This window comes from Podarcis filfolensis, assembly GCF_964270895.1.
Source record: "Podarcis filfolensis genome assembly, chromosome: 15".
Taxonomy (NCBI): domain Eukaryota; kingdom Metazoa; phylum Chordata; class Lepidosauria; order Squamata; family Lacertidae; genus Podarcis; species Podarcis filfolensis.
In genome coordinates, this window is record NC_139618.1 from 16,983,706 (window position 1) to 17,004,549 (window position 20,844).

Sequence of the window (20,844 nt, forward strand, 5' to 3'; positions counted from 1 at the left end):
ACATATTACAACCTTGGTGTATGACCTATGTGTATATCCGCCCCAGCCTGATAATAGCAAAAGTGCTGTTGATTTAAAAGGTGTCATTATCTTGCTTATGAATTTGTTTCACTCTCGTAACACAGTGCCAGGAATTTTAGGTGTACAACTAAAAATGCACAAAATAAGAATGTGATAAAACATGTTATCATATGCGTACCAAGTAGGCATCATCAGCATGTTGGGGGTTGCAGCTTTTTGCTGAGTACACATTCAGTGCAAACAGAGGATTACAGTACTTCTATTTAGGGCCCAGGGTGATATTTTTTTTAGGGGTGGAAACTGAAATGTGCTAAAAAACGCTCACTCAATCAGAATTGAGGCCACGAACCAAGGCTGAATTTGATTTGGTTTTGTGACATCATATAGTCAAATCTGACTGACTACACTGAATCATCAAGAAGCCTATTCAGAGTGACAGCAGTGCTACCACCCTCACTTTGATTTGGCTTTGTGATGCTGACATGTTGCCAAGTCTGACCACCTGTGGCACAATATGACCCATGTTGCCCACATGATCATAGCTGTCAACATTTCCCTTTTTTTAAGGGAAATTCCCTTATTCTGAATAGGATTCCTCGCAAGAAAAGGGAAAGGTTGACAGCTATGCACATGATCCCTAATTTGGAAGAAGACCTCCCTCGATTCTAAAGAAAAAAATACATATTATTCATATTAGGCAAAGAAACAGTTTCAAAGAGGCAACAACAGAGTTAAGCAGGGATACGGGAGTTGTGAAACATCACCCCCAAAGTGCGTTTTTGTCCCCAATGTTCCACACACTCCTAGCATCATGGCCTTCAGGGCGCTGCTCGGGAACAAACCTAAATAACAAGTTAATCAATGTTTGCCATTTACAAGTTGCTGTACCTATTCAAATGAATAGAATAAAGGAAATTCTTAATTCTGTTCCTCAGGGCAATTCCAGGTTCTGCTTGAGACCAGGCTACCTAAGGGATTGCCTCACTCTTTCATTCCTGTCAGGCAAGTGGACTCTCAGAGGAGGGACTCCCTCCTCGGGGAAAAGCCCCAAAGAGCCGCACACATGCTCCACGCGACTTTTTAAAGGGATCGCTGAGCAGAGCCTCCCGCCTGCATTCGCTCCATAAGACGCACACACATTTCCCCTTACTTTTTAGGAGGGGAAAACTGCATCTTACACAGCGAAAAATACGGTAGCTGGTACTAGAAATTGTGCTTTTAGAGTTGCAGAAGCAGCCTGGAATCAGGCCCCAGCCGAAATTAGGCAGGTGCCTAACATCTTCATGTTTAGGCAGCTAATGAAAATGTTTTTGTTTAGAAACGTTTTCCCTGAACGATGAAGCAGTCTGCTGTGGAATATTAGCTGTACAATGGTAGACCTCCCCCCGCCCGCCCCCCCATTATTTCTAGAGTTTGTCTCTTTTCAAATCTCTCATGTTATCTTGTTATGTACCACTTCCATAGTCTCTCGCAGTGAGGCAGTTTATAAATATGTAAGTAAATAAATAAATAAATTTTATTTGGCAATACCACCACACTAACAGGGAGTGCAAAAGATACAGGCATTCCACAGGCATTTACGGAACCCTCCTTTCCCTAGAGTTGTACCCTTTATATTGCCCAAATCCATTTTTTTTTTAAAAAAAAGTCAGTGTATCATGCTTCATATATTATAAAACAATTCAGTGGTGGGGGCTTAATCCTTCTAGAATATCTGCTTCTTTGATTTTAATCTTATATGGCCCTCTGCAACGCTACTAGAATAGAGGAAATTGCTATAAGCAGCAACTTCTAGCTTTGTAACATTTTATACTTGTGCTCCATTTGCAATTTGCAAGGTTGTAATACAAAGCATCTGACAAGCTAGCAAAAACCCAGGCACATTATGCAACACAATGTCATATACCCTACAGTACCTCCATCCAGGTGAGGGCAGGACCACAGTTAATCTTGTTTCCAGCAATGGATGAGAGTCGTGACAGGTAAGCCATCAGCATCTGGGTGACAAGCTGCAGAGAGTGAGGAAGGAACAGTATAATTCTGCTGATGCAGAGTATCCAAGTTTCAGACTTCAAGATGAGCCAGTCGAAGCCAACAATTTGCTGGAGAAAGCATAAAAATATTTTCCTGCCTCCTAGGATTCTGTGAACCAGGGAACTAGAGACATAAATAATAACTGCTACGCCTTATAACCTAAAAATGTTACCAGATGAGAGACGTCTTCTCACTAGATACCTTAGATACCTTCCATTTGCCATGAATTTCATCTGCCAAAAAAAGAAGAGTATATCTCCAGTACAACCCATGCTTTTCCCGTTGGCACATCAAGTATGGCTCAGTGGGGGTTCCTGCTAGGGATTATGTGGATTGATTTGCTTTTCGTTTTACGTGCAGACCTGAGAATTGCTGAGCAAAGCATGAGGCTCCTGTTTTCTTGTAACTGGAATGCCCTTTGTAACATCAGATAACAAGTAATTTGAACGTATTTTTCTGAATTGTCGCAAGGAGTAATAAAATACTATCTCTTAAATGGCCTTAAGAAAAAAGAGAACTTTCTGATAGTATGGGTTGTTCGACAGTGGAGTTGAACAAGAGGTGGTGGACTCTCCTTCCTTGAAGTTTTTAAGCAGAGGTTGGATCGCCGTGTGTCATGGATGCATTGGCTGAGATTCCTGCATAGCAGGGAGTTGGACTAGATGACCCTCGGTGTTCCTATGATTCTATACTGAATTAATTATTCTGAAAAATATGCTAACAAAGACATACAGTTGTGAAGTTGCACTTGGAGAGGCAACACTTTTTATTGCCCTTATACTTGGCATATCTTAAGAACACACATTTTTTTTGAAAGAGATTGCGTACAGGGTTTAATTTAAAAAAAAAAAAAAAAAACACCAGAACTTCATAAATTTCAAAATAGTTTGTAATCCAGACCATCACATATCTTTAAGAAAAAGTGGGGATATTCCCCATGCCTAACAGTTAAGTTTTCCTGTAAAAGAACACTCCTTTTTCTGTTCATTTCTTATAGTAAATGTTTAGAGAAATATTGAACATTGAAAATGAATTAAACTCTAATAGGCAGCACAACCCTCTCTTTCTGCTGAAAAAAGCATGGTTGTAGATTTTAATAATTTGCCTACCTCTTATCTGAGCTCTTTCTTCTTGTTTGAAAGCAATGAACTGCTCCCATAGTTACAACTAAGAGCTTCCCCATATAGTTTAGATAACAATAAAATTTTCATGTTAAAAGGCAATTAAGAATAATAATAGATAATAAAAAGGCATAATAAAAAGGCAACATGCTCCTGCCTGCCCGCAGCTTCCTTAGCTAGTGACAATCATAATATTTTACCTCTGGGCTGTCCTTCAAAGCATCGGAGCGGGGTAGCTCCGAGAGCTGGGAGAAGCGCCGGTCATAAATACACAGGTGAAGATGCTTATCAAGCACTCTGAAATCTTCATAGCTGCGCTTCACAATCCAGCTCTTGCCCTGCGGAAGAAGGAACAGAGTACTCAGGTGTTGTTTTTGCTTCCAATTCCCTTTAGCAAGAAACGGCACTTCTAGAAGAAACCCAAGGCAAATGCCTCTGCCGTGCTGTCAACTCTCCTAAGCAAATGAGAGTTTAAACCCATGAGGTTTTCTTTTTCCTTTCAAATTTTAGCCTATGTGGAAACTGCCGAATGCCCTAATACAAAATGAACTTGGTATGTTCCTAGTGTTACTTCACACATTTCTGAATCCACACACACAGAAACCACTGTTCCATCTGGCCCTATAATGCCAGTTCCAAGGAATGGAATCTCCCCAAAGTTGCAGGTAGGCATCTCGGGCCTTATCTTCAAGATAAGGCCCTTTTAGAAGGTGCTCTGCCATTGACTGTGCCACAAATTTATTTCTACCTCTTGAAAGCATATAAATCCAAATATATTCTGCAAAACACATAAAGACTAAGGCTTTGATCTGGCATTTGGTTTCAGGAGAATGTAGAACTAAAATCAGGTAGAGCTTGAAAAGGATGAAATGAAATCATTATTGAAACCTGAGTCAGAATCTACCAGTTTGCATGCCTTTAAGAGCAAATGAAACATATGTTATGATAGCAAATAGAATATTCCCTAATTATTATAGGGATGAATGTATTTTGCCAAATTTGCTTTTTCTGAGGCTCATTTTTATGATCTTAAAGTCAAGTATCAGAAAGCAATTTGATACATACGTCCAGGACACAAATCAACATTCATATTTGAATATCAGCTCAAATCCTGCATCTGTTTTCAAACAGATACAGCACACTGTGATATCTTCTTTGACTACTGAGACATTGGAATGAAAGTTGGTGCTCAACCCCAATATCATCAAATGAAGCAACAAAAGTGAAAAAAGACAATGCAGTGAATATCTTCCTTGAAGATTATGGCATTAGAACCAGGGGAATTGTGCAAGTTTAGGACAGCATTCTGTAATTCAAATGTCAGCTTGATAACAGCATACATTTACAAGTGGTCCAAGTTTCCCTTGAAGATTACAGCATCACAATGAAAGGTTCAACATTATTAATTTCAAGTTCTAGGCAGTTCAATTTCTACATCCCTTGGGGGGGGGGGCTGTAATAGGATATCTGAAGCAAAACCTCTCAAACACTTCTTTTCTGCACCAATTACTCTTTATTCAAGTATTTATATATAAGTATCTGGTGTAGAGGGACGTGGGTGGCGCTGTGGGTTAAACCACAGAGCCTAGGACTTGCCGATCAGAAGATTGGTGGTTTGAATCCCCGCGACGGGGTGAGCTCCTGTTGCTCGGTCCCTGCTCCTGCCAACCTAGCAGTTTGAAAGCACGTCAAAGTGCAAGTAGATAAATAGGTACCGCTCCAGCGGGAAGGTAAATGGCGTTTCCGTGCGCTGCTCTGGTTCACCAGAAGCGGCTTAGTCATGCTGGCCACATGACCCGGAAGCTGTATGCCGGCTCCCTTGGCCAATAAAGCGAGATGAGCGCCGCAACCCCAGAGTCAGTCACGACTGGACCTAATGGTCAGGGGTCCCTTTATCTTATCTGGTGTATACTGATACATAAAATGCCAATAAACCATTCATTCAACCAGAGAGCATATAAAAACTTTCCAAAAAGTATTGGCTGTGTAACATTAAGACTCAACAACACAACAATACACAACGGTAGTAAAACAGTTGTGTGTGCATGGCTGAAATCAGGTTGCTTTTCTCCCCACAATTCAGTCTCACTAAGTACTTCTTGCAAGCTATATCCATGTATTAGATAAGTATCTGACCACTGTGTTTGCCCAGAGAAATTATTTTACGAAGCTGAAGAGGAACAAGAGCATATAAACAAGTAACACAAGAATAATAAAGAGTTTTCAGCATCCAGCTGCAATGTTCTTCTGTTTTCCTTGATTAAATCTGTATCTGAATGGCAGGCTGAAAAATATACAGCCTAAGTCTCTTGCCATTTGAAAAGGGATTTGCTTCTTCTCTCAACACTTTATTAGATTCCCATCTCTCTTTACAGCTTGTAATTTAAACAATTCACTCTCCGTCACATCCCATGTAAAATATATGATAAGAGCAAAAGGTCACAGAAAGCAAGGAGAAATAAGAGGAGACTCTGGGACTAGTGATGATTTCTGAATGTTAGAAAATTGAGTGCAATAACCTAGCATAAATCTGTAGGAGGCAGCAATATTTTAGCACCCCTAACACTAAGTGGTGAAATATTTAACAGCCAACCAATGAAAAGTATGAAGCAAATGAATATGCGGCTCTTTGAAGATAACTACTGAACCAGCTAACAGCATAAATTAATGCACTTAGCCTATCTCCATGAATGCATTATGTGCCAAATGTGTCACTTAGTGGTATAATAGCACCTTTCACCTAGATATCCTACAATTACTCATAATACATCAATGCCAACAACAACTTTATTTGACTACTGGCATGACTCAGTTTCAGGGTGGCAAACAGGCCAACTCAAGGTCACTGAAAAAAGATGCAGTGGCAGAGCTGCAACTGGCCTGCTGGATATGCAGATGTCACATTCCTGACTAGCAGGTTTACTGCACTGTCCATGTGTGGCCCTAAAGTCTTGAGAGGTTGGCATTAAGCAATAAATCTTCCACCTTCCTTGTAAGTGAATAACTTTTTATGATGGCATGGCCTGACTCAGGTGAATTTACTGCAGAAAGGGCAGGGAGGGTTCTGCTCAGAGATTCCCAGAGTAGAAACTGTTTTTTAGCCTGTTGGTACAACTGATTATACTTCTATATCTCCTGCCCAAGGGTAGAAGATTAAAGGGGTGCTGGACAGGGTGTGAATCGTCCCTGAGAATTTTTCTCGCTCTCCTAAGGCAACAATCCCTTGTGATGTCATCTAGCGGGCTCAGGGAACAGCCCATGATATCCTGTGCTGTGTTCACCACCCTCTGTAAAGACTTTCTGTCTGTGGCTGTCAAGTCAACATACCACACTGTGATACAATATGAGAGGACACTTTCTATTATGGACTGGTAGAAGGAGGTCATCAATTGTTGTTTAACGTTGTTCTTTTGCAAGACCCTGAGAATTTAAAGGAATAAACTCTCTCCACACAACCCCCCCCCCCCCGATATACAACGAGGCTAGTTCCCCTCTCTTCCTCTGAAAGTCCAACACCATCTACTTTGTCTTGCTAATATTTAGGTGCAAGTTATTGTCTAAGAACCATGTAGATACTTTTTGAACCTCCCCCCTGTACGCTGATTCATCTCCACCTGTAATTAGACCCATTATGGTAGTATCATCTGCAAACTTAATAATTGCAGTGGATGGATCAGATGAAATACAGTCATATGTATACAACGAGTACAGGTAGGGATTCAGCACACATCCCTGTGGGGTGCCAGTGCTGAGCTTCAGGGAGGTAGATGTAACAGGCCCAATCCTCACTGTTTGTGTCTGATCCCTCAGAAATTATTTAATCCAGTCACAGATGGTAGAAGAAAGGTCTAGTTCCATCAGCTTTTTGATAAGAATGTCCGGAAGGATGGCATTAAAAGCCGAGCTATAATCAATAAACAACATTCTAACATAATTCCCCGGTCTCTCCAGATGACTCGCTGCAAGGTAAAAGGCTGTAGCTATGGCATCATCTGTTGATCTATTTCTCCTATAGGCGAACTGATGTTTATCAAAATCCGGTGGAAAACATGTCCTAAGGTGTTGAAGGACCAATCTCTCGAAGCATTTCATCACTACAAATGTTAATGCAATAGGTCTGTAGTCATTTAGGCACTTAGTTGCTGTTTTCTTTGGGACTGGGACAATGGTGGCTGCTTTCAAACATGATGGAACACAAGCCGTTTGCAGAGAGATGTTAAAAATCCTTGTTAGGACCCCTGCTAGTTGATCAGCACAGTTTTTTACTACTATCCCCAGCACCCCATCTGGACCAGCAGCTTTACTGGGATTCACCGCCCTCAATGCAGCTTTCACTTGATGGTCATATAGAAAAAGTGGCTGAGGGTTTGTAGGCTGGCAGGCAGGAGCTAAGATACCCGATCTTTTTACCTCATAGCGGGCGAAGAAGATGTTCAGCTCCTCTGCCAACAAATCATTGGCCTTAACAGTGTTCCTCATATTGCCCTTGTAGTTGGTGAGATGTTGCAGTTCCTTGCCACACTTGTTTCATGTTGTTATCGGCTAGGCAAAATTCCAGTCCCTTTCTTAATTTGCCTTTTTCACTGCAGCCATACACAGGCCCAGCCATAAACCATGACTTTACATGTATGAGCTAACTGCACCCATTTGCTCTAGGCTTGCAAGCAGAAGGAAAAAAACCATAGTCCTTTGCTTAGCATTTAGTTTAAAACAGAGATCCATGACTTGTTTTGCTCCAAAAGGAAAAGGAAAAGAAACCAGGAGAGAATGTGGTTAACTTGTACTAAATTGACACTTAGTGCAGCATAAAAACACCTAATTAGGTCACTTAAATATCAAGGTGCTTTAGAGTGTTCAAACCACTTCATGGACAGGGCTATCCACATTGCAGAGGACAGCCATAGCTTGTTTAAGGCCACCTACACAGTTCATAGCAGAGGTAGCTCTACAGCTCAGCTGTAGCCACTATGTTAACATTTGGCTCTAGCTGAGGAGCCAATGTATTTTCAAGCTGTGGCTGAATGCAGCCTTGCTCCATAAAGGAGGTCTACATGGACAATCAGAAATCCTGCCAAGCTAAGTCATTCACTGCAGCCCTAATTGATAGCTTGTCCTCTTAGATTTCAACAGAGATTTCCAATTTCCCTTCATATTTAAATGAAATACATTTGGATATAAGCTAATTGGTTTAATTGAAACTTCTCTCTAGACACACAATGAACTGGAATTAACTGCTATCCATCTGAACCTATCCATTACAGGGAAGCATGCTCATATGATTCTACATTTAACTGCACCATTGCAGTTCTTTCTCTAATGCCCTTCAAGGTCCTATGGTGTCTTCATTTCTAATACTTTAACTTCATTTTACTGATGGGTGTGATGATAATGACAAGCAACAAACAGGTTGCCATCTTCAAGTCACTAATGAATGCACAGCAAGGTAATATAAATCTTATGAATATCTCCATCCAAGTAAGGTTGAGACTAGTAGATCAGCCAAAGGTGATAAAACAAAATGATACAAGAGCTATTTGACAGGAGTTAATACTTGCATTTTGATATACCAGCACAGTGGCGTAGCGTGGGTTGTCAGCACCCGGGGCAAGGCAAGTAGTTTGCGCCCCCTAACCCGTGGATTTGTGCCCCCTAACCCGTGGATTTGCGCCCCCTAACCCGTGGATTTGCCCTAACCCCAGATGTTGCGCCCGGTGCGGCCGGCCCCCCCTGCACCCCCCACGCTACGCCACTGTACCAGCATATATGGAAGCAAGAATTAATCAAATTCTGTTTCAGAAAGGCTTTCAGAACAAACTAAGGAGAAAGTGTGCATGACACCACACATTCTTGTAAGTTATTGAAATGCATGTCCTTTCATAATAAACAAACAAACAAACAAATATCAAAAAATCAAACATGGAGAGAATTATTCTTTGTAGAAATATCTTCCTCAAGCCTTTTTAAAATAACATTTTCTTTTTTCTGAAAACAAGAGGGATATTACAGGAGCATATTAAAAACTTGCTACAAAATGTCAAGATGATCTCCTGCAGCACAGTCAAGTGCCATATCTAATTATAATAACATGTCATTTATTGGGCAACAGTGGTCATGGGAGGTAGAACCATTACCCCCTTTTCCCTCCCCACCCCTTTTTCCTTTCATGTCATGTCTTTTAGATTGTGAGCCTGTAGGCAAGTCTTGATTTAATTTATTGTATGTAAACTGCTCTAGAAGCCTTTTCAGCTGAAATTGGGATACAAATGCTCTGTGAGTGCATGTGTGTGGCCAAGCTAAAGCCACCATATATTTAAATTAAACTTAATAGTTACAATGCAATCGAATGGTGTTTGGCTTTGGTAGTACAACTGTGTAAAAACTTTTTAACACACAATGGCTGAATCCAGATAAGTGTGCTAGATTTCACTGCAGTCAAACCAACCTACTTGGGAGCCAACCCAATCTTGCCATGTTTCTGCTTTTTGCACAGCTGTCCATCCCATGGAATACAGTATGTTTTCCAGCAGCACTCCAGGTTTTTGAAAATAAAAATGGATTTTTCATGTTAACAACTGCCTCCACCCCCCACCCCCCCATACAATGACTCCTTAGTATAGATGTTGGCAGAAATGGATCAACTATGCTATGCTGGCTCACTGCCATTTTGATATATTTGTATTATAAAAAATAAAATTGCAGGTGTGTTTTTTTTAATTCTACTACTTTTGGGGGATTAATAGTATTGAGTTGCCAGCTGAACCCAGAATGTTTGTCTCAAGTTTCACTTGACATGGAGCACTGCATGTGTCAAAAGAGTATATATACTCATTGCTTCAATGTTATTGAACTGCTGTATTAATACTAAATGAGGAACAGCTCTTCTCATATGAACACATCTTTTTTCAAAAAATATATCCTGAAAGTCATATTGCTTGAATTAGCACTTCATTTTAAACCACAGTTTACTGTTAAAATGGAAATTGCTCCTGTGTCACTCCACCTCTAGCACAAGTTTAGTATTATGTCTAAACTGAGGACAGATATCTGTTCTGTTCAAACAAAAATTGTTAAGTCAAGAACATTGACTTAATGTCATGGTTTGCTTGGAACATAGCATCAAACTAAGGATTATGGCTTGCTGTTCCTGTTTGCACTAAGGTAGGAGTGATACGGGGACCATCTGCATGTTCATGGTAAACCATAAACTATGGTTTACAACAATAAGCAAATGCTGCAATTATCAGAAGAAACTGGGTGTGCTTGGTGTAAAAATGTCAAGCTACAGACTTCCCTTAAGGAACACTGCGTAAGTGTTCACAAAGCTAAGTGAAGAAAGGTGAAATAATAATGGCAACATAGCCTAACACATAACTCGGAGCACTAAAGACAAAACCAAGGAGATTAAATATAATGGTAGAGTCTAACCTGGACTTCTCTAAGCTAAAGAGGGGTTTAACATATGTCAGGCATAGGCAAACTCGGCCCTCCAGATGTTTTGGGACTACAACTCCCATAATCCCTGACCAACCCAAAACATCTGGAGCGCTGAGTTTGCCTACACCTGACATATGTAGTGACTGCAAACAAAATATGAATTACATGAAAGAGAAAGTGCTGGTGATGCTTTGTCCACATCCACCTCCACACCCACACACCACAGTTTCATCTGTGAGGAAATTGAAAAGGATATGGAGAAAGTGTATTTAGGGCAACTGTAGTATAATTTGCTAGTCAATTAACTGCTGGAAGAATTTACCTCCAGGTGATTGGATTCCCAAATTTACTTAGCAGAAATGGCCTTTCCATTCATCTTTGGCCACTTACACACACACACACACACACACACACACACACACACACACACACACACAATTATCTATATTTCCACCCCAATTCAGTCTACCAAAGCAGAATTCAGATATATTTGTCCACCAGGGACTGTATCTGGGAAGAGATCAGAAATAGGCTTCTGGTTTATATGCTCTTTGTCCTATTCCTCTCACCAAGGGAGGAAAGAAGCAACTGAAAAGGGAGTCCTCACACTGATTTGACCATGGGATTTGGCATCTGACCAGTAACCATCAGGTGAGGTGGGGGTGGAGTGAGGAGAAGCAGAAATTAGTGGGGTTGGAGAGGAGACACTGATAAGCTCCCCAGCACTCTCTCACTTGACTCAAGCAATTCCTCAATTACCTGTAAAACAATATTTAACACCAAGGAAAAACCATGTCATAAAAACTTATTATGCACAACAACACCCCCTCCTTCCAAAATAAACATTTCCAGACTGTAACATGTTTAACGGGATTCTGCCAAGTCAGGCAGAGTTTGAGCTGGCCACATTAAAGTAGCAGTGCTTGAAAGTTTTTTGTCTGATTATCTGCTGCAGATTGAGTTGACAAACTAAAGTACTTTCAACAGGCTACTCAGTGAAGGGAATGTAACAGGTTTTCCAGTCCAGGAGTTCTAAACAGCAGTGCTGGGATGACTCATTTCTTTTGCTTTCCACAATGCTACTTTCATTTGCAGCAAAATGCTCCTAAAGAGCTAAAACTACTGAAAAGTATATAGATTTGGGCCAAGCTAACAAGCTAGCTTCTGGATGCAATCAAAACTATTACACCATTCCAATGGCTTATTTCATCTTAGAACGCTTCAAAAACTACTGCAGCAAGCCCAATATCTGTTGTCATTTATGGTGATTATCCCATATTAATTTCCTTTCATAGCTGTTCCAACTTTTTTGACCCGATGTTGATGACTGATTGAAAAGCAATTGCCTGGGCACATTTACACAGGCCATGAGACTTTGTAGAACAGAGTTGGGAACACAGGAAATATGTGTTGTGCTAGACACTGCATGTATTGTAATTGTATATATTGTACTTCATTGTATTACAGTTTGAATTCCATAGAACTCATATTACAATACAATAAAATTGGGAACCCTTGCACTAAAGCATCCACAAAAATTGGCTGCATGGGTTGCCCAGGCTGCTGTAGTCCTCTGATGGCCCCACGTGTCTTAACATGGTACCAAGCACAAGCCAAATAATCCAGACATTTCTCTGTTGGTTTAAATGAGCATAAATCTTAACATGTGGACACAGCTCCTGAACTGCAGAGTCTGCTAGACAGAAAACTGGAGCTGAAGGCACATCAACTGCTCCCTGCTGAACTTGACACCACTGAGCAGGATCATTGCTGATCATGTACAGTATGTGTGCCAACTATCATGCCCAGGATAATCATTGTGGATTCTTAGTTGATCCAGAGAACTAAGGATGCTTCACTTTGTAGTGTAACATGCAGAGTCTAGTCCTGCTTTTCACTTTGAGGAAAGGCTGTCTGGTCTCTGCCTAATCTTTGTCTTCATGCAGGTTGTTCACCTCTGTTCCCACGACTCCCTAATTTACAGACTGAATAGCTGCAAAATAAAATGTTTCACGTGTGTGCTATCCTCTCAAAACCTTGTGTCTTAGAATGATTAGTAACAGCATTCTGCTTTGTTCAACTCTACAGATGAAAAATATGACCTACGCACTCAACGACTGGTATTTAGTTGAAACACCTGCACCTCATGCAGATAGGATAACTGCCCAGGTTTTTCAAGGTGACAACCTTGGGTACAGCCTAACAGATTCCACAGGATATGGCACTAGGCAAGTAAGAGAGAATCAACAAATGGTTAATCCACATTTTCATTTTGATCCTCAAAAGTTATTTGCCAGGCATAGAAACAAATGCTTCAATAGTTTATATTAAGGGTCATCTGCCATCTTCAATTTCTGACATTTTTACGCCCTGCTTCGGTCCACTGAGTAGCTTTGCTCAATGAACAAGTTTCAAAAATTAGGAAATGAACCACAATATTCTGACAACTGAATGCTAAATCCTGAACCATCATTTCATTGGTTAGTTTAGGAATACAAATAACCTCACTACATGTGCAATCGCTACAGAGACACAAGGACACATATACGCATGAGACTGCAATTCCAGGATAAATATTGTTGCAACAGATATAGCAGAAGTTTACATTTCTCATTAAAATCTCAGCATTTCTCCTGATTAAATCTTCAGTATTCCTCTTACCCCACAACAAAGAGTGGAAATGTGAAAAAGCAGGACAGCAGAATATCATATAGTACATGCAGTGTTTCATAAAAGTCATGGGGAAGGTAAAGAAAAGTCTTATTGCTTACCTGACAAGAGATCTGTACAAGATAAACTAGTTCCTTGGATTCACAACCATTCCTTGTTACTTCATTCTGTTCCTCTGGGAGCGAAAGCTACTCCAAGCAGCAATTGGGGGGGGGGGGGGAGAGAGGATAGAGAGAGAGACCAGGTTAATTAACAAGAAGCGTACAAAAAGAAGGAAGTTCAGGTGCATCTTGCTCTATGATGTTTTGTAGATCAAGGAATTTAAACTTGTACTTTTTATCAGACAAAATATTTCACATTCCCTAGAACATAAATGTTTGTATATACTGTTTATTTTCTACACCAAACTTTTAAAAGCTCAGCACAGTACGCCAGTAAGACAATTCAGAGAGTTCAACACAAAATATTAAATCCCCAGTCACCAAATATTGCAAAATTCATGTTCAGAGAGGCATTCACACAATCTGCTATGAATATTTATGGGGATCTTGTTGTAACTAACCACTTCATTATATTTTAAGATGCTCAAGCAGTCTCTAAATAAAAGATGTCTAAATTTTAATGAAATTGGAGAAATTTACGGTCACATGATATTTTATAGCAGAAATTTATCAAAATAAAAAGGCAATAAACACTCTATAGCAAGCATCCCCGAAGAGAGCTATATAATCTCAAATTATTCTTGAGTAGACAAAGTTGCCAGGCTTCACCTTGAAAATTCACCCAATTGGTGGGACTTGCTTCCATGAGCAAACAGGTGCTCAGCCTCAGTAAAGTATCCTCCCTTGACTAGACAGAATTTCCTGAACATTAACTATTCCACTATTAGTTGTGTATACCATTAGCTATATATTTCATAAAGAAATGAAAAATAGATCACAGCCAAAAAACATCTTTGCCAGACTTTTAATTTATTTTAAAAGGGAATTCAGAGCCCATTTGGAACATATCCTACTGTCCTGGGTTTGTACCATCTATTCAAAAACAACAATGCTGCACAAAATATATGAAAAGTGCACTGTATGGAACTTAAGCAGGCCAAAAACAGACTATAAAAATGAAAATATAGCATTGATTAGCAAAGACTGTGAGTAAACATTCCATAATATAGGACATCTCAGTCGTGGACGATTATAATGACAATACAAGGCACACTGGACTAGGCCCCTCCCTGTGTCAACCATATTTTTAAGACCTCTCATTCCCCCACCCTTCTGAATTCACAGTGTGCAATCATTCCTAACATAGGGCTGGTCAACATCCCAGCAACATCTGGAGGGCAGTAACTCCCATCAGCCCCAGCCAGCATGACCAGGGATAATGTGAAGCCCAACAATATATGGAGGCCACTATGTTAGCTAACCTTGTACTAATGCAACAACCTAGAAAAGACCGAGAAACTAAAACAAGATACTCTAAACTCACACAGCCAGGTGTCAGGAGCTGCTGGGGTCTGAACTGGAGCCACAGAACTGTGAGGCGGCCTCAGGCTGGTCAATGGACCGTTCTGAACTGTAAGGACTCTAAAAGACTTTCCAGTTTCAGTGAAGCCTGAGCGACAACTCCTTCCAGAGCTCCGGTGCGTTCCTGTGTATCCTCTAGTTGTCCTTCATTTCTGATTTCTGGCATTGTCCTGACTGCTCCTCCTGGACTCTGGTTCCTGCTTGTTCTTTGTCTCTAATTCCAGGAGTGCTCTTTTTGTCTTCAACTCCATGGCACGCATGGCTCCCTACTCACTTCAAATTTCTGCCTACGGCTGAGCCCGACCACTAAAATGAAATAACAAAGCTACTCCTAACTGCTTTAGCCACTTGCCTTCAGTAAGCATTAATTGCTAGCAGAAACATACAGGAAAAATGACGGAAAGAAGAATAAAAAGTTGTATTGAACTATAGTCAGCCACACTTTGACAGTAAATGGAAAAGCTTATGCTTTACCTGGCAATAAACATATAATTGTATCATGGAAACTAGAAACTTTTTAAAGTTTTCCAAAATGGAGAAGTCTCAGCTTGCTACTCTGCAAGCCAAACAAAAACTTGCAGCTGGCATGATGGCTGCATATAATCCAGTATTTTATATTGGGGGGGGGGGGAGAGAATAGAGGGAGAATAAAACATTTTAATGTTTGAGATCTACTTCATTAACTAAGGGTCAGTTCCAAAACCATTCTTCATACCTAGGAACAGTCATGGCCCTTCCAAAGTCACATGAGTATCTCTGTTTGCGTTAGGAGCGCAAGAATTTATGAGGAATCCTGCTTGATCAGGCCAAAGGCCCATCTAATCCAGCATAATGTTCTCACAATGGCCAACATTTGTCCCTGAAAAAGCCCACAAGCAGGGCCCAAACAGAACAGTGTTCTCCTCACTTGTGATTCCTACAGGTATTCAGAGGCATTCTGCCTTCAACAGTGGAGGTAGAACAGAGCCATCATGGCTAGTGGCCACTGACCCTAAATACATCTACTTAAAGTAAATCCCACTGATTTAGCTGAAATGATTTATGCATATCATTGTTCAAACAGCATCATGAATTAAAAATGTTTCATGAACACCGATTACATACCACTTTCTGCCAATACATCCCAATTTCTCCTGAAAAGAATTCATGATGCTCAGGCCTACAGATGTCACTTAAACTATCCTCTTCCTACAGATCAGTGGATTATATAATCCCCTTTTCCTCAATTGAGAAAATGGGTCATCCCATTTTCACAAGCAGGGGGGTGCAAGTGACCAATTTATTTTCATGAAAAATTGTCCAATTGCTGACAATACTAAATGAACTGTGGCTGTAGTAGAGCAATTGCTTTCATAAGATTAACATACTATCTAATATCAGATGTTCTGATCAAAACAAAGAAAGCAGTGAAGTGCCAAAAGAAAAACTAAGGCTGCAGTCTTACACACAATTGCCTGAAAGTAAGTCCTAATGCTACTTACAAACACAACAACAGTGCCTCTTTCTGAGCAGACAGCCTTGCATGGGAATGCATTGCAATTTTGTTATTCAACGCAATATGTAATGAATAAAGCATGAAATAGATTCGATATGAAAGCAGTTATATACAGAATTTTGTTTAAAGAGCTCTATAATAATTCAAAAAAGGACATTTTATTCAGTTTTCTAAGGCTATTTACTACATTGTTTATACTTCAGTTCTAAACCTATCTCCATGGAATAAAATCCCTTCTGTTGCAGAGGTGCCATCCAAGCAAACATGCTCAGGATCTCACAGCCTTAAAGTGCTTTATCATCCAGAAAGTTCATGAATCTCATACTTATTTACAATGCATTTTTAGGACAGCATGTGTACATTTGTTCCGGAATTCAATGTGTTGTTTGTGAATGAGTGGTAGTGGCATAAGCAGCAAGCAACCAAAAACCAACAAAAAGAGGATGAAATGAGATTGAACACTCATCAAGGTCTCCAGGACAATTAAGCAAAAACATTTTCAGTGCTACATATATAAGCAAGCAGTGGAAACAATTTCAAATAATCTCTTCTCTCTAATCAAATTTTGTGCTATCACTGTATGAATCTCTCTCAGTTGAGCAGATTTTGGGCACTATTTTATCTGGATTCAGAGGCCCGGTTCAGGCAGAAACCATGGGTGTTTATTATGACACATAAGCCAGCATTAAACTCATGAAGGAATGAGGTTCAGGAAGTAGGGAGCTGCCTTTTACCAAATCAGAATATTGTTCCACCTAGTTTGGTTTTTCCAACACTGACTTGCAACTTCTCTAGCAGGACTCTTTTCAGTCCTACCTGGAGATGCCAGACTAAACCTAGGATCTTTTACATGAAAAGCATGTTCCCTACCACTAAGCTATGGGCCTTCTGAGTTAAAAGTTTCTTTTGCACTAAGGAGCAAACTATGTTTAGTTGCTGTGTTTGCAAATAGTGGTTTGTTCAAATCACAGCTTAACAAGCCAGAATATCAGTATCCTGGGTTGTTAAAAGACTGTGGCTTGAGCAAATTACTATTTGCAGAGTTTGGAAACAACAGCAAACATCAGAAGCAGCATATTTCTTGAAACCCAGGAAGGGTTCTCCTGCGGTTTTACAGACATGAGCTTCACCTGTTGACATCATGACTATAGCACATCACACCCCTATTTTCACCATATTTATTTCTCCTCTGTAGAAATGAATATATATCTAAGTTTGTACTGGAAAAGCAGTCTTAAAAGTTGGGTGAAAAATAGCTCAAAGAAACAGGGCAAGAGGTGGGAGTGGGCAGTTAAAACTTAATTACTGCTGAAACATATCTAAGGCATAACTTTTCTTAAAATTTATTAATGATAGTAAATGCAAGTTCCAATAAGGAAAGACAATAGGAAGATTTAGACAATATATTAGAAAAGGTTTTGACCACAATAGAACCAAAGAAGTGAGCTTTTTATCACTGTGTTGCTCTGCAGAGCATCTCTGGAAATGGTTTTAATAACTACTCAGATATATAATATGTGCAATAACCTCTATGCTGTCAAACCTTTAGCCTTCAAATCCACATGATTTATACAATGAACCTTCTAAGAGGTACTAGGAAGACCCACAGAAAGAAGTAAGTCTGCTACTAAGAGATAGCACCAGCAGGCCTTTTCACTCTCTAATAAATTCACTTCTTTAGAGCATAATCTACCATGCATCAGGATTTTTACAAACTAATTTTCAATGGAAGACACGCATCAAGGTGTCCTTCCGGCCTGCTTCTAGCACATACCGTGTGTGTGTACATTTTCACTGCCATAACCAGTAGCAGCACTTTCACATATATATGGGAGTCAGGATCAAGGCTAGTACATCATAAATGCTAGTCATGCTCAGAGTAGACTCACTGAAATTAAGACAGGTGACTAATGTAGATCCATTAATTTAAACAGGCCTACTTCTGAGTAGATGTTAGTTGAATGAAACTCAATCTCAAATGTAGGTACATGCAGTTATCAACACCACTGCAAATTAAATTTATGTTACAAATTCTAAATTTCTACTTTAAAAAAATTCAACTGCTCTTATTTCCTTGAAATATATGAAGATGAAAAACAATATTTGAGGGTGTATGAAGTGCTGAAATTCTTTTGTTAAATTACTTAATATTTTTTATAACTTATTTTAATACATTGGTTACATTTCAAAACTGCAGATACAGAGGTTAATAAAATGCACATATTTACTTAATAACCACATTTAAATGTTGCCACTCTCAAAATGCTTCCCCAGCTGTTTGTGCAGTTAAGCCCTTACATACTGCAAAAATAAAAATAAAAAGATCCTTTAAGAGCAGCCCCTGCCCATACAGACTACACTTACTCTTGCTACAAATGATCGATTCTTTCCATGGCTGGAATCCGTATCCAAGGCCTAAGAGTTCCAAGGCTGTCCTTAGTTTCCCAGCAGCTAATTGAAAAAACCTTCCAGGCAAGGCATCAGCTCTGAGACACGGAAATGCCAGCGTAGCAAAAATCAAATTAAAATCCTCGCATTCTGCTTGGTCGCCCCTCTTCCTGATTCTAATGTTCCTGTGGATGAATGTGCCTATGAATAGGGACAGAAATCTCCCTCGGTAGCCCTGTTAGCCTTTTCCACACTGCCCATTTCATGCTCAATTTGTGCTGAAGAGAAATCAGTGCTGTTCCTTTCGTTCGTTCTCTCTCTCTCTCTCTCTCTCTCTCTCTCTCTGGAAAGGTCCCACAAGACGAAGCAGGGAGCTTAACAAGTGCCAAGAGAAACAACGGCGGGAGGGAACGCATGCAAGGATAGTGTTCAAGTTAGGCATTGGGCTGGCTGCTACAACTAAGAATGCAAAAAAGTGACAGGGAGTTGCCATCAGACGTCTGCAATAAAGCATCATCTCACTCCGTTTGGTTTCCAATTCCTGCTGCTTTTCTACTGATTTTACTCTGCCTGATCTTACAAACCAGTGAAATCCCCTTGAAGTCATAAGTGCTAGAGAGAGTGCAATTCAGGCCAATATTCAGCTTCTTAACATCTATCCAAAAATCAAGCACTGCTGCTGCATGCTTCACAGATTTCTGGAAGAGAAACTAATAAAATGTGAAGGGCAAGTTTTTCTGCTGTTGAAATACAAATTGCTGCCAGAAACAGGTCCGTGCACAGCATTACTCAAATGTGCTAAGACTGCAGTGTCAGTTCATAGAAAAGATTTGTTAGGATCACATAATTAGATTAACATAAAATGCTGGGAAGGAAAAATTAGGAAGAGGAAAATTGGGAAAAATCCACAGCTGTAACATCATTCAACATGCAAGCCAGGGCATCATTTTAAAAATCAAATATTTATTTCCCATCAAGGCAGAATTAGATCCTTAATTTGATGGAATATATGTCATCAGCAGTTATGTAATTGTAATCATTAGGACTACAATTAACGATTTCAAAAAGTATTTCTATTCCATACTTCAATCAAGGAGGGTTTTAGCATGCCCTTTTGGAGAAATTTGAATCTACATCAATAAAACAAACAAGCATACAACAGAAATCAGCACTGAACTGCATTAAATAATCAGATCTAAGAAGACTCAGAACATTAAAATTTTCTCACCAAAAAGATACCAGACTTGACTGCAAACTAATTTCACTAAGGTGCAAGTCCCAGAATTGGGTGCACCACCACTAAAAAGGTCCTTACATCTAACAGTAGTAAGCTCATAGATGTTATCTTATGCTTTCTGCAAGAAACACAGGGTGACTTATCTATTCAACCCCACCTTTCAGAATATTATTTTCAGAACAGTTAATTAATAAAAACTATTAGGACAACACAAATGTATTAAAACAATGCACAAAACATTTTAAATTTGCAGAAAATGTAGAATATAAATCTATAAAACAATCTTTGCAGCAGAATAAACCAGTTCACATTACATTTCAACAGGGAAAGTTAAGAAGATGTTTGCTGAGTACTGTACAGGTTAAGAGAGGATGTCAGGCAAGCCTCGCTGGGGAGAGCATTTCAAAAACAGAGTGTCACACTATGCTTTGCCCCATTGGCAGCCATTGTGGTGCCCTCCAGAAGTTGCTGGACTCCATCTCCCATCATTCCTGACCACTGGCTATGCTGGAAGGGGCTGGTGGGAGTTAGGAGTCTAACAACATCGAGAGGGTACCACATTGGCTACCTCTGTTCTACCCGATCTCCACCCATAGAGCTTTAGTGGGTGGGGCATCCAGAGAAGGGTCTCCAAAAAAGGAGCTCAGTAGACAGGCAAGTTTGCTAGAGAAAAGTCCCTCATGAACCTAAGTTGCAAGCCGTACAGGGCTTTTTTTAAAAAAGCACCCAAACCTTGAACGGTGCTTGAAAAAGGACCAAGTGTCAGTATAGTTTCAAAATTGACAGCATATTTTCCTTAAAATGGTCCGTTTGTTGTCCAACACCTCCATTCCATTTTGGGGCCAACTAAATATTTTGAGAAATATTAAAAAAAAACAAAAACATTTGCATATGCTTGGCATGTTTATGCATGCATGTGTC

General features: G+C 39.9%; 1 protein-coding gene across 6 annotated transcripts in view; it reads right to left on the bottom strand.

The window, feature by feature from the left end:
- The window catches only part of ARHGAP32 (Rho GTPase activating protein 32), a 199,381-nt gene that overhangs the window by 66,276 nt on the left and 112,261 nt on the right, over window positions 1-20,844 (bottom strand). For all 6 annotated transcript variants that reach the window (XM_083588250.1, XM_083588255.1, XM_083588251.1 and 3 more), the window contains 3 exons: window positions 13,382-13,468; window positions 3,377-3,514; window positions 1,938-2,030 (listed from right to left, as the gene is read on the bottom strand). In XM_083588250.1, the coding sequence (XP_083444376.1) occupies window positions 1,938-2,030; window positions 3,377-3,514; window positions 13,382-13,468 (318 nt within the window). The remainder of the gene's footprint in view (window positions 1-1,937; window positions 2,031-3,376; window positions 3,515-13,381; window positions 13,469-20,844) is intronic.